At 36.2% G+C, this 14,976-nt stretch overlaps 1 protein-coding gene across 2 annotated transcripts in view; it reads right to left on the bottom strand.

Annotated features, from left to right (window-relative positions):
- LOC114501989 (DNA-dependent protein kinase catalytic subunit) overlaps nucleotides 1–14,976 on the bottom strand; it is a 189,287-nt gene that overhangs the window by 14,805 nt on the left and 159,506 nt on the right. For both annotated transcript variants that reach the window (XM_036031017.1, XM_036031018.1), the window contains 5 exons: nucleotides 10,043–10,223; nucleotides 9,327–9,487; nucleotides 6,678–6,889; nucleotides 4,895–4,982; nucleotides 4,654–4,797 (listed from right to left, as the gene is read on the bottom strand). In XM_036031017.1, coding sequence (XP_035886910.1) covers nucleotides 4,654–4,797; nucleotides 4,895–4,982; nucleotides 6,678–6,889; nucleotides 9,327–9,487; nucleotides 10,043–10,223 — 786 coding nt within the window. The remainder of the gene's footprint in view (nucleotides 1–4,653; nucleotides 4,798–4,894; nucleotides 4,983–6,677; nucleotides 6,890–9,326; nucleotides 9,488–10,042; nucleotides 10,224–14,976) is intronic.

The raw sequence follows: 14,976 nt of genomic DNA, 5'->3' as shown, positions 1-14,976 counted from the left end.
GATCTCCAAAATATATAAGGAACTCATACGACTCCACATCAGGAAGATAATCCAATTAAAAAATGGGCAAAGGACCTGAATAGAGTCTTTTCCAAGGAGGACATACAGAGGGCCTGGAGACATATGAAAAGTTGCTTAACATCACTCACTAGCCATCAGAGAGGTGCAAATTAAAACCACAATGAGATACCACCTCACACCAGTCAGAATGGCCATCATAAACAAATCAGCAAATAAGTGCTGGCAAGGATGTGGAGAAAAGAGAACCCTAGTGAGCTGTTGGTGGGAATGCGGTGAGCTGTTGGTGCAGCCACTATGGAAAACAGTATGGAATTTACTCAGAAAAAGAAAAATGGAACTACCTTTTGACCTGGCAATTCCACTGCTGGGATTATACCCTAAGAATCCTGAAACACCACTTCAAAAGAACCTATGCACTCCTATGTTCACAGCAGTGTTTTTTACGATAGCCAAATTTTGGAAAAAGACTAAGTGCCCATCAGTAAATGAGTGGATAAAAAAACCTGGAGTATATATGCACAATGGCATACTACACAGCAGAAAGAAAGAAGGAACCATGGATGGACCTGGAGAACATTACACTAAGTGAAATAAGCCAGTAGGCGAAAGGCAAATACCATATGATCTCACCTATTAGAGGAAACTAATGAACAAAACAAATGAGCAAAATAGAACCAGAGGCATGGAAACAAGGAACAAACTGACAGGGAACAGAGGGGAGGCAGAGGGGGATGAGGGAGCAAAGAAGGGGAGGGATCTAGTTAAAGAATGAGTACCAATGACCCATGGGGGACATGGACAACAGGGTGGGGACTGACTGGGGGCTAGGGGAGAGCAGTGCGGTGAAAATTGAGATAACTGCAATAGAACAACAATAAAAAAGAGAAAAAATAGAAAAGATTAGAAATAATATGGCTGGTAGTGACTTCTAGTCATAAATTTTAATAAGGGCTTTAAAAACTTGAGAAAGTCATTTAACCTCTTTGAGCCCATTATCTAGTTACTGATCTACACCATTATAATAGGAGTAATTAGAAACAAAGCATAAAACAAATGGAGTAATTCAATTAAAATGAACAGTTACTAAATATTCATCACAGCAGAAGAGAAAAATATAAGCATGCTACTTTCCTTAGTAAGGGTCTTTCAAGTCATTATTTTGAATCATAAACCAGTGTAAACATTAGATAATTTATATTTCTAAAAGCAATTATTATTATAAGTATCTTGGAACATATCAAATATTTCTTTATTTTAGGCTCTACTGAAATATTTAAATTATAATTCTGGTATCAAAATAAAAAAAGAGTTTTTACTAAATTTAGAACTAATCCCACAACCTAAATATAGTTTAAATGAAATATATTCTCTATTTTAACACAATTCACTATAGGAAAATTGACATACATAAAACAAATTTCTTCTTTGATCTATGTATGGATTAAAAATATAGAAACAATCTGCAATTCTTAGAATACATGGAAAGATCGGCTATTTCCCAAACATAACTAGTACCAACAATATATCTGAATGACTTAATGCCCTTAGGATCCTCTAAAGTGAAATTTGAGGCAATTTTGTTTTGGTAGATTATTATTTTAATTGATGCAAATTATTTGTTGATTTGGTACAAAGTAGAAAATTCTGGATTGATTTTCCCAGTAACCTCAAGATAAATATCATGCCTAGTAGAAACAAGGAAGGTAGGTTTTGCCTCTGACATATTCCCTCAGTTAGGGCTGGAGGCAGCCCTACTCAGCAGCAGTTGGGAAGAACTGTAAGTGGTCCACACTAAGAGATTTTCACGTGGAGTCTTATGGTATCCAGCATGCATGGAAAGGAAGTGGCTATGAATTCAAAAGTTGAACATGCAGTCTTTTCTGGGGGCTGTGTAGAATTATTCAACACAAAACAATGAACAGGACCACTGTAGACATTTTCACACTGGTTAAGGAGACAGACAGGTGGGAAACTACAGTGAAACACCTCCTCTCAGTCTGGGGTAGGGGCCAGAATCTCCTGGAGAACAGGGTAGATTAGGAAAGGTTTCAGAAAAGAGGTACTGCTTGAATTAAATCTTTTTACACATGATGGATCAGACCTACTAAGTTGGGAGACTGGGTTCTAATTTCCATTCTGCCACTTTGTTTGACACTGGGCAAGTCACCTAGTTTTCAACTTTAGCTTCTTTGCTTGGAGTAAGGTTTGGCAAACTACCAGTCAAATCCAGCCCCCTGCCTGTTTTTATAAGTAAAAATTTATTGGAATCCCGTCAGATATGATTTTCATTTACATACAATCTAGGGCTGCTTTTGCACTATAATGAAAGATGTGAATACCTGTAACAGAAACTGATATATGGCCTATAAAGCTGAGAATCTGGGTCTTTACAGAAAAAGTATGCCTAAAAGTTTACTAGGCCACTGGTTTAGGAAAACAAACACATACTTTTCTAAATATAGTATTCTGTAATTCTATAAATTTGTTAATGCTAGTACATTAGTTTTATGTACATTTACAATATATGTATTTCCTGTTCTGAGACCCTTGGCATATCCAATGTGCAGCGGTACTGTGAGACAGATTTGATATGATGTGGAGCCTAATGTATGTCATAAAATGAAATACAAAGGTTTATGATTTTATCTTAACTTTTAGGATACATTCCTGGTCACATTTAGGCAACAATAGTTCTGTATATATTTACTTATTCACTCATACCAGTAATTAAAACTACCCTAAGTAGGAATGACCCACCAAAATCTATCTCTGTTTATTAAAACTATACCGTTCATTCATCTAATTCAAGATTCCTCTTTCACATCAGGCAGAGTATTGTAGGTAGTGAAAAGAAAAGATGAACAAGACAAAAATCCCTGTATACAAGTCTAATTTAGGAGACATAAATTAAAGAGTTAAACATAAATATAGCTTTCCACTCCTTAGGATTTCCCCCCAAAGAACTTGTACACTGATGTTCACTGCAGCACTATTCATAAGAGTTAAGGAAGCGGAAAAACCCTAAAGTCCATCAGTTAATGAAAGGATAAACAAAATGTGGCATATTCATATAGTAAAATAATATTCAACAATAAAAAGGAATGATGTACTGACACATGTTATAACATGGATGAACTCTGAAAACATCATGTTTAGAGAAAGAGGCCAGGTCACATATTATATGATTTCATTTACAGAAAATGTCCAGAACAGGCAAATATATAGAGACAGAAAGTAGCTCAGTGGTTGCTGGGGGCTGGCAGGAGATGAGGAGGAGTAACTGCTAAGAGGTACAGGGTTTCTTTTTTTGAGTGAAATGTTCTAAAATTGATGTGGTGATTCACAACTCTGTGAATATAATAAAAACTATGGCATTGTATACTTTAAGGTAAACTGTAGGATATGTGAATTATATCTTTTTTTTCAGGTTTGTTTATTTATTTTTAGAGAGAAGGGAGGGGAGGGAGGGAAAGAAGAGAGAGATACATTAATTGGTTGTCCCTTGCTTACCTCCAACTGGGGACCTGGCCCCCAACCTAGGCATGTGCCCTAAATGGGAATTGAATCAGTGACCTTTTGGTTGGTGGGATGATGCCAAACCCATTGAGCCACACCAGTCAGGGCTGAATTACATCTTAATAAAGCAGTTATTAAACAAAACAGAAGGGGCAAAGACCTTCTTTTGCACTAGAGATTGTGGAACTTGAGAACTCTAGTGACATGAGTACCAGGACTTCTCCTTTAGGCTAACATCCTGAGGTTTAATGAATAAAGGTAGTTCAACCAAAATTGAGCGAAAAACCAGTGTGATGAATGCTAAGAGAGGTGTACATACATGCTTTAGACAGCAGAGAGGAAGGGACATCTAATTCTTCTTCGGGACAGTTAGGAGAAGGAGGTTCAGGGAAAGGCTCTACAGGAGAAATTGTACATAAGCTCTATTTCAAAGGGTGAGTTCTCCAGATGGAGGAGGGACAGAAGATGAATTCATTCAGAGGGAGCAAGAAGCACACGTATGGTGGTGTCAAATGCGGACACATCAAAGCTCATTTCCATCTCTACTTGCTCCAAGAGGCTTTTCCTCATTCACTCCAAACTGAGGTATGTTCTCTTCCTTTCAACTCTAGAACAACTTTAAAACAGGTCTCACATATCACATTTGTCTTTATGTCCCAGTTCTTTAAAGACAATATTCGCCAAACTGTCCCTCTGAATTCCGAATCTGGGTCAATCTTCCCTTTGCACCTCTGTAGCACCCAGGAGAGTGCCTTGAACAGAGATAAGTGCTCACAGATAATTAACCTATATAAAAACACGTATTTTCTTGATTCAATATTCAAATCATTCTGAGAATTAAAATATTAAACTACATGTAACCTTCATATCTAGGAATCTGTGCATGAAGGACATCAATGTAATAAAATCCCCAAGATTTTACCTATTATCCCACTTGCTATTACACATCCTAAAAATATGACATCAATATCTCAGAGAAAGCATCAAATCTGAAGAGAGTTTACATATCCAACAGACATTTTAAAACCAGAATAGTTAACAAACCAGAAAATATCATAAGTATGGGTCTTCACAATGACTCTGTCATCAGAAAGGCAGACTGCCATTTACCCGTACCTGAATAAACTTCCTCCTAAAAGCCCCAAGGCCCGGAGCCTTCGAGTCTCCCAAGGCTGCATGCATTCTTTCATACATCTTTTCAATGTTTCTTTTATTTACAGACTTTTTTGTTAATTCAACTTTGATATCATCAGTCCAGTCCTTTTCAAGGGAAAAAACGAAAAAGAAAAATCAAGCTAGATTGTAAGTAAGTTTTACCTAAGTTCTATGTTTCATGTGCTAGAAGATATAACATTACCTTAAAGATCATTTCAGGATTAGAGAGCTGTTCAAGGGCATTAATAAAATCTTGAATCACTCCTCCTAGATCCAACTTATTTTTAATCCTGTAAAAAAGTTACCAAGTTCAGGTAATCAAACATCTCCCACAGATCAAGGCCTACAGTTTATAATTATCTTTACTTATATATCTATAACCAATTATAGTCCAGGGAAAAAGCAATTTAAAAATTCTATCCAATAGTGGACGAAGGACAATGCATGTACAGTAGTCCCTCTGATCTGTAGTTTCCATGGTATAACTTGCCCAGGGCTAACTGCAGTCCAAAATATTAAATGGAAAATATCCAGAAATAAATAATTCAAAAGTTTTAAACTGCATGCCAGTCTAGTACAGTGACGAAATTTCGCACTATCCCGCTGGGACATCAGTCATCTCTCTGCCCAGTTTACCCAGCCCACTTCATCTCATCAGGTAGCCACTGTGTCATCTCACACCATCACCAGGAAGGTGAGTACAGTGCAGTAACATATTTGTGCAAGAGACGGCAATCACAGAACTTTTATAACAGTGTGTTATTATAATTGTTTTATTATTAATTATTGTTATCAATATTTCTTACTGTGCTAATTTATAAATCAAACTTTATCACAGGTATATATCTATAGGCAAAAACAAAGTATATATAGTGTTTGGTATAATCTGAAGCTTCAGGCACCCACTGGGGGGTCCTGGAACATCTCTCTCATGACTGAAGCAGGACTACTATATTCTATAAAGAGGTTAGAATCTCAATGAGATACAAGTAAATCTTCTTGCAAATAATGTCAACATTTTGACGTATACAATTTGATACATGGAGTTTTGAAGTTATGCTATCAAAGAAAAGGCCTTTCTCGACACATTTTCAAACCTTTTTCCTTTCATTGTTTTTAAAAAAAATTAGTTGCATTGCAGTTGGTTCTGCAGAGCGGCCATGGGGCAGACACCAGCAGTGGCAGATGGTGGAAACACGGCCAACCCACTGACAAACCATGACAAAGCTATGCCCAACTCTTTGCTGTTTTCTTAGAAACAAAGCACTCAATAATACAGAAAATCAGCTCATAACAACAAAAAGCCTTTGATAAAGAATGTCAGCCCTGGCTGGCATAGCTCAGTGGATTGAGCGCAGGCTGCAAACCAAAGTGTTGCAGGTTCGATTCCCAGTCAGGGTACATGCCTGGGTTGCAGGCTATGACCCCCAGCAACCGCATTGATGTTTCTCTCTTTATCTCCCTCCCTTCCCTCTCTAAAAATGAATAAATAAAATCTTTAAAAAAAGGATGTCAACTAAAATACCATGCATTTATAAAATATTCTTGCAAAAGTGATACACCACTGGTAGTTATGTCTCCAGTTATAAATCAACTAAAGAAGTGAAAAGAATGAGACTTCAGGCAGTCTACTAAATCCTAATTAAGAAGAGGGGTCTCCCAGATATTTTCAATTAAAGAAGAATTTCAAGAACTGATTTCATAAAGCATCTCAATCTAATCTGTTTCCACCAATAGATTGCTATTAATAAAAGAACTGAATGTTTCATGAATAACATTCTAAGGAGAAATGTATTTTAAAAAGGAAAGAAATTCTATAACAAATAACATACCCACAGTAAATGCATTCAACAAATATCTAAGATTTTCTATTCTTCAGTGAAAGCGCTAATTAGAAGACAAATGTAAGCTTTCATGTTTGCGCTTTTTATTAACTGTAACATTTAATGACAGTAGAAATCAACCTAATTTCTCTGCAATATTACCTTGCCACAAATTCCTTATTCTTATGACCAGTGGAAGTATCTTTGAAGGAATAGCTTTCACTGCTTATTATAAATGGGTAGACAATTGCCTGTGGATAGTTATCAGCAATCTCTTCCACAGTGCGCTGGACAGCAACGGCTTCCTCTTTGTCTAGTAAGGCCACCATGTGGCTGATCCAGCCAATGAACTGCCAGCAAGGAATGGAAGAAATCTGAAACACAGAGAGCTGTAACTTTGAATAATGACTACAACACTGAACATTGTTCTGCTATAAAAGTAATGTGTCAAAATAAAAAGTATATATATTTATAATAAGAAGTATCAAAACAGACAACTGTAAAATAAAGTGTCCTCTTCCTCTGGCCTCTCAGTTCCTATTCCACTGAGAACCATTCAATTCCTCCAGATGTTTTCTATGCAAGTGCACACATATCCTTTCTTTACAAGAATGGAATCAGACTAAGCATACTGTTGCTGATATTTCTTAGACTTACCTCATTCCTTTCAATGGCTATATGGTATTCCATGTCATTTAGCTACTGCTCTAAAATGACTTCTTAGAGTATTTTCTAATTTTTGCTATTACAGATAAATGCTACAATGGACATCCATATGTTTATGTCTTTGTACTTGTGCTATACACCCACAGGATAAATTCCTAGAAGTAAAATTACTATGTAAACATTAATTACTATGTAAACAATAAAAATTACTATGTAAACAATACAAAATTACTATGTAAACAATAAAAAACATTGCTGGACCTCTCTCCAAAAGACTTCAAATTTTCTTATCTAAAAGTAAATTATGCAAGTACCAGGCTGTTTTGCTTACTATGGTCTAACTGGGTACTAGAAATATCAGGGGGAACACTTTGTAAAGCATGTTTGTCTAACCACTATGCTGTACACCTGAAACTAATATAAAATACTATTGAATGCAAACTGCACTTGAAAAAAAAATAAAAACACAATACTCAAAAAAAGTAAATTAGATTGATACTTTCCAAAATCCTTATAATCATTTTTAAAAATTCACTGTCAACCTGAAAAGGGAAAAATATCTAATTTTAATTTTCATGTCTTATTATGCATAAGGCTGACCAGTTTCTTTGCCTCACCTACATTAATCATGCGTACATTTCTCTTGACTACTTTCTGCTGGTGTATTTATTTCTTAGAGTGGAGACATCAAGTCTATCTCCAATATATAGTGCAAATAGTTTTCTTCTAGTTTTTTAACTTGGGAATTTTTTTCCCTGTGTATCAGTGTCAAATTACTTCCTTCATGTCTTCTGGTTTCTCTTTACTCCAAGACCATTTTCAAAATTTCTTTATGTTTTCCTCTAATGCCTTTTCATGTGTTAATTTTAAGATAAAATCTGACATACTTGGTATACTGGCATGAGGAGTGAATGAATGTAGGCAAGCTTCCTAACTTCATCCATAAAATGAGGAATGAGCAGGGTATGTGAAGATAAAATGCACCAGCCTATACATCTCACAGGGAATATTTGATAAAGCTTAGCTGCCCCATCTCAGGGGTCTCCCCCAGTGTCAAGACATTGACTTAAATGCCCTGTTTATTTTCTCAAAAATTGAAAATGCTATCTTTATTATATATGCATGGAGTATTATTTAAAAAATAATACTTATTATAACTTAAAATTATAACTTATTTCTTATAACTTATAAAATGCTGTAACTTATTATAACTTATTTCTTATAACATAAGAAATTATAACTTAATTCTTTACTTATCTTTAAGAAAAATACATTTACACTGCATCTCTGAATTTACTTTAATCTGCTGTTTAAGACCTACTGAGAAACCCACCCCCATTCCACATCCACAGGAGGGTCAGAGGAGTGGTAAAGCCCTGACAGGCACTGAGTCTCCACAGCTCAGAGACCAGCATTGTTTAAAGCTTACTGTACATAGCTAATAGGGTACTATGTCATCCTTTTTGAACTATTAATTATCAACTCAAAGGTTGGCACTATTTTCCTGTTAAACATTTATTAAAGTCATTAAGGGGCCTTCCAGGTGGCCCTCTACTTTTTAGACGAGGCCTAACTGACAGGAAGGCAGCAGGATGAAGGAGCCCTGCATGGGTGAGGGCAGTAGGGCACACAAGCTGGTGAACAGAACCTATGAGGAACGGCAGGCTGCTCCTGCGAGCCCACACTCAGCAGCTGCTCACTGTGAATTAGGGTCCCTAGAACCCCTCTGGACACCGTGCTGCTGGCAGGAGCCACAGCCACTGGGGGCAGGATGCCAGCCAAAATGTACTCCTTTCTTCCTGAACTAAATAATACACTGAGCACCGGCATCAACAGGTGTTACCAACCACAGCTTTGTCTCTATGGACAGAGAACTGAGCTACAGAAAATTGCCATCTCTGTCCCAACTACACCTCCTCCTCTTTTTCTTAGGGTCCTTGTTCAGACATAGCATTATCAGTACCCACTAAAGAAAAGTAGGTAAATGTAGACATTTCTTTATATGGTTTTAAATTACATATGTTCTTAGAATGTAGCAAAAGTGCATGTCTGTTAGAAAAAGCTATAATATATGCATTATACACATTAATGTGTTTGGATGTAAATAAGAGCATGTCTTTGAGTTCTGTAGATGAAAGATATTACCTCTTTTGTCATTAGGCTCAGGGTCTCCTCGGGATACTGTTCTATAATCTGCAATAGTCTGGGAAACTTCAGCCTGGCTTCACTGGAATGTAATTTTAAAGCTTTCAACATTTTGTCCACCACAAGGGCTGGATACATCTGCAGCTCTATAGACTCAGTAACTAACAAGGAAAGGAAAAAAAACAAAACAGTGGTACATATACATAAATTATAAATTTACTATGTAATTATAGTTTCACTTTTTGGCTTCTACTTTGTAGTATGTCATTTTTTTTCTAACAACTATTTTATATCAACAAACAGCAGACGCAATTTGGACTACAGGTAAAAGTTTCTATCTGAAAGCTGAACTTTTCTATTAAATTACCCACTCTGCATGAAGCAGTTTGCTTTCTTGGTGGGAACAAAAAAGGCAGAGCTGGTTATTGAGCAAGAGGCAGGACACATAAAGCCAATAATACCAAAGCTATAGGCAAAATATGAAAGTATATAAATTAAGTAAATGGGAAGATAGAAGATAGTTTTAGAAAATAGTTTGCATCAGGATAGGAGATAAGCAGAACGTGTTGCTTGGAGATATCGTTCCCTATTAAAAATGCAAGACTTTTCCCATTTACAACAAACAAACAAGCAAACAAAACCCAAAAATATGTACAAAGTTCTTGAAACACTACATGAACATAATGTGACACTGATTTTTTTCTTTTGTAATTCACCTGATGCAGTCTCTTCCTGTTTGCGGAGCTGTTGGTCACAGAAATCCGCCAGTGTCATGTAAGCATCTGCTACCCCAGCTGCAGGCTGCTGGCCCCCATTGGAAGGACAGGCCTCCTCCTTGGCTGTCTGCACGGCCTCAGAAAGGTAATGAAACGCTCTCCGGTATAGCCCTGTGATCACCTAGAATTCACAGAGATCTCAGAAAACTTGTTGGTGTGATGGAGGCTTTGTGGAAAAACTATTTTCCACTTGTGATGATAAAGGAAGAATACTTGTGAGTCATCAGCCATAAAATAATAAATACAGAAAGCTGGCTAAATGAAAAAGGGAGAGTCTGCCCTGATTGTGAAAGAGTAAGCCATTCCAGTAAGATCCTGAGCATGTAAAATACAACCAAAGAAAGAAAAGTAAGCCAAGTGTGGGACAGACAGTCCACTAGTCATACAGAGAGGGTAACCAAAAGTCAATCCGATTGTACAGTTCTGTCAGAAATTTAAACAGAGATGGAAGTTTGGCACCCTGTGGTCAATGTCCTGCATAGATGTTGGTAACACTGTGAAGGAAGAAGGCAAGGCGACCCAACTACAGTGACGTGGACCATGGTGAGATATGGAGAAGTGGTTAACTATCAAAATACAAATAATTTTTAAAAGCAGGCATTAAATAAAAAAGAGAAAAAGGCTGATTTGTACCACAAATTAGTGGAACACCTGAGTGGCAACTACTGGTGAAATTCCATTAGGGAATTCATGAAAGAATACCCATATCATCCCGACACAAATTTCTCACTTTTAATGCTAAAAAAGTGTATCACTCAAATACACAGGAAAAACATGAAGTATGTGAATTTCCCACTAATAAACTTGGTTATGCATAATTGTCAAATATATTAGAAAAACATAAAGCAATGCCCATTATTTATTTATTTTCTTTAATTGTTGTCGCTTTTTAGCCTTTAAGGTCCAGGTTAAAACTAACCCTACCTCGGATCCTGAATGATGGCCCTCTAATCTCAGCTCACCAAAAGCAGCCTAATTCCCAACAGACTGGGAGTGAATTTCCACATTTTATTCTTTTGCAAACTGGTGTGTGACTATTTAAATAATGGAACAAAGTAGAATAAAGGAATTTCAGAGGTTTATACTTTCTCCCAAAGCTGTAATGTCTCTTTCTTGTTTGGTGCTTAACTTAATACCTGGGAAATGCATTGGCAGTAAGATTCCCATTTGGAAACAAGCAAAACGGACAATTACTGAGAATTCCCACTAACCAAAATCACAGGAGTGTATCACAAAACCTTAAAGATTAAGAGTTTAAGATGAACATATGCAAATGACAGAATATACATTTTTCCCTTTGCAGATTTTTTTTCTACAGTTGATTCAGTAAGTTTTCCGTACTTTGATTTTTTAAATTTACTTTTCAGTTATAGTTCACAAACAGTATTATATTAGTTCCCAGTGTAAAACATAAAGATTAAACATTTATACCTTACAAAAGGATTGCCCCAATGTGTCTTGTACCCATCTGGCACCATACAAGAGTTATCACAATGTTACTAACTATATTCCCTTTGCTCTATTTTCAATCCTCATAAATATTTTTATAACTGGCAATCTGTACTTAATCCCTTTCACCATTCACGCCCATCACCCCAAGTCCTCCCATCAGGCCATGATCAGATTATTCACTGGATCTATAAATTTATTTTTGTTTTTTCGTTTGTTTTTTTAGATTCCATATGTAAGTGAAAGCATATAATATTTGTCTTTGTCTGACTTATTTAACTTAGCATAATACCTCCTAGGTCCTTCCATGTTGTTGCAAATGACAAGGTTTCATTTTTATGGCCTGGGAATATTCCATTAAAAAATGTACATCTCCCTTACCCATTTTTATATTGATGGGCACTTAGATTGCTTGCATACCTTGGTGACTGTGAATAGTGCTGCAATGAACACAGGGTGCACATATCTTTTCACATTAGTCCTTTGGATTTCCTTGGGTAAATACCTGAAGTGTGATTGGTGGGTCATATGCTAATTGTTTTTAAGTTTTGAGGAACCTCCACACTGTTTTCCATAGTGGTTGCACCAATTTACAATCTGACTTACAGTGAAGGAAGGTTCCCTTTTCTTCAATCCTTGCCAACTGTTTTGTTGATTTATTGATGATAGCCATTCAGACATGTATGAGGTGATTATCTTATTGTGGTTTTAGATGCATTTCTCTGGTGATTAATGATGTTGGGCATCTTTTCACTAAGTCTATTGGCCTATTTGGAGAAGTGTCTATTCCAGTCCTCTGCTTATTTTTAAATTAATGTGGGTTTTTTTGGTGTTGATTTGTATGTATTCTTTATCAATTTTGGATATTAATGTCTTATTAGATATATCATTGATATCTTCTGCTATTCAAAAGGTTGTCTTTTTGTTTTGTTGATGGTTTCCCTTGCAGCGCAAAAGCTTTTTAGTCTGATGTAATCCTATTTGTTTATTTTTGCTTTTGTTGTATTTGCCATGGGAGATATACCCCCCAAAATATTGCTAAGAACAACATAAAATAGATTATTGACTGTGTTTTCTTCTAGGAATTTCATGGTTTCAGTTCTTATATTTAAGTCTATAACACATTTGGTTTAGTTTTGTATATGGTGCAAGAAAGAGAGTAGTCTTTTTTTTTTTTTTTTTAATTTATCTGCCCATTTTCCCAATGCCATTTATTGAAGGGACCATCTTTACCCAACTGTATATTTTTGCCTCCTTTGTGCGGATTAATTGAATATACAGGTCAGGTGTGAATCTCTGGGCTCTCTATTTTGCTCCGTTGATTTATGTTTGTTTTTATGCTAGCACCATGCTGTTTTAATTACTATAATCTTGTATTGTTTGATATCAGGTAGTGTGATACCTCCAACTTTGTTTTTCTTTCTCAAGATTGCTCTGGTAATGTTGTGGGATAAATATTTTAGGATTATTTGTTTTAGTTTTGTACAAAGCGCCAGTGATATTTTGATTGGGATTACATTGAGTCAGTAGATTCCTTTGGTGTTATAGAAATTTTAACTATGTTAATTCTTCAATTTATTTCTTCAATGTCCTAGTTTTCTGAGTAATGATCATTTACTTCCTTGGTTAAATTTATCCTCAGGTATTTTATTCTTTTTGATGAAATTGTAAATGGGTCTTTCTTTTTCTCCTTGATTGTTACTGGTATATAAAAATGCAATTCTTTCTAAATATTAATTTTGTATTCTGCTACTTTCCTGAATTCATTAATTAGTTTTAATACTTTCTTGGTGAAGCCTTTAGGGTTCTTTATATATAGTATCATGCCATGTGCAGATAATGAAAGTTTTACTTCTTCCTTACAAATTGGGTCTGCTTAATTTTTTTCTTGTTTGCTGAGGTTGGGACTCCTAACACTATGTTGAATAAAAGTGATGAGAGTGAACATCTTTTTCTTGTTCCTGATCTTAAAGAAAAAGCTTTATGCTTTTCACCATAGAGTATGTTAGCTGTGGGTTTGTCATATGTGGGCTTTATTATGTTAAGGTATATTCCCTTTATCCCCACTTTTCTGAGTTTTTTTTATCATAAATGGCTATTTTATCAAATTATTTCTCTGCAGGTATTGATATTATCATGGTATTTTCTCCTTTTTATGTGAGTTATCACTTTAGTTTGCATATATTAAACAAACCTTGCATGTTTGAAATAAATGCCACTTGATTGAGGTGCATCATCTTTTTTTTTAATTTTAATCATTGTTCAAGTACAGTTTTCTCCCCACTACTCCCATTCCAGCCCACCCACCCAACCCTCCCCCCCTTCCCCCCCATTACCCCCCACCCCTAGTTTTTGTCCATGTGTCCTCCAAATTTGTCCCTGTAAACCCTACCCATTCCTCCCTGAAATTCCCTCTTCTCTCCCCTCTGGTCACTGTCAGTCTGTCCCCTATTTCAGTGTCTTTGGTTATATTTTGCTAGTTTTTTTGTTTTGTTTTGTTGTTTAGATTCCTGTTAAAGGTGATATCATGTGGTATTTGTCTTTCACTGCCTGGCTTGTTTTGCTTAGCATAATGCTTTCCAGCTCCATCCATGCTGTTGCAAAGGGTATGAGCTCCTTCCTTCTTTCTGCTGCATAGAATTCCATTGTGTAAATGTACCATAGTTTTTGATCCATTCATTTACTGATGGGCATCTAGGTTGCTTCCAGCACCTAGCTATTGTAAATTGTGCTGCTATGAACATCGGGGTGCAAAGGTTCTTTTGTATTGGTGTTTTAGTGTTCTTAGGATAGAGTCCCAGCAATGGAATTGCCGGGTCAAAAGGCAGATCCATTTTTAGTTTTCTGAGGAAGTTCCAAACTGCTTTCCGTAGTGGTTGTACCAGTCTGCAGTCCCACCAACAGTGCACTAGGGACCCCCTTTCTCCACAGCCTCTCCAACACTTGTTGTTTGTTGCTTTGTTTATGATGGCCATTCTGACTGGTGTGAAGTGGTATCTCATTGTGGTTTTAATCTGCATCTCTCTGATGGCTAGCGATATTGAGCATCATTTCATGTGTCTTTGGATTTTCTGTATGTCCTCCTTGGAGAAGTGTCTGTTCAAGTCCTTTGCCAATTTTTTCATTGGGTTATTTGTCTTCTTAGAGTGGAGTTGTATAAGTTCTTTATATATTTTGGAGATTAAACCCTTGTCTGAGGTATCATTGGCAAATATGTTTTCCCATACAGTTGGTTCTCTTTTTATTTTGATACTGTTTTCTTTAGCTGTGCAAAAGCTTTTAATTTTGATGAGGTCCCATTTGTTTATTCTTTCCTTTATGTCCCTTGCTCTAGGAGACCAGTCAGTAAAAAAGTTTCTGCGTGAAATATCTCAGATTTTCCTACCTACGTTCTCTTCTAGCAAAAAGTCACACAAATACAGGAA

This window comes from Phyllostomus discolor, chromosome 7 (assembly GCF_004126475.2).
Source record: "Phyllostomus discolor isolate MPI-MPIP mPhyDis1 chromosome 7, mPhyDis1.pri.v3, whole genome shotgun sequence".
Classification (NCBI taxonomy): Eukaryota; Metazoa; Chordata; class Mammalia; order Chiroptera; family Phyllostomidae; genus Phyllostomus; species Phyllostomus discolor.
The sequence above is the reverse complement of the archived record's forward strand: the minus strand, read 5'-3'. Positions and strand labels throughout refer to the sequence as shown.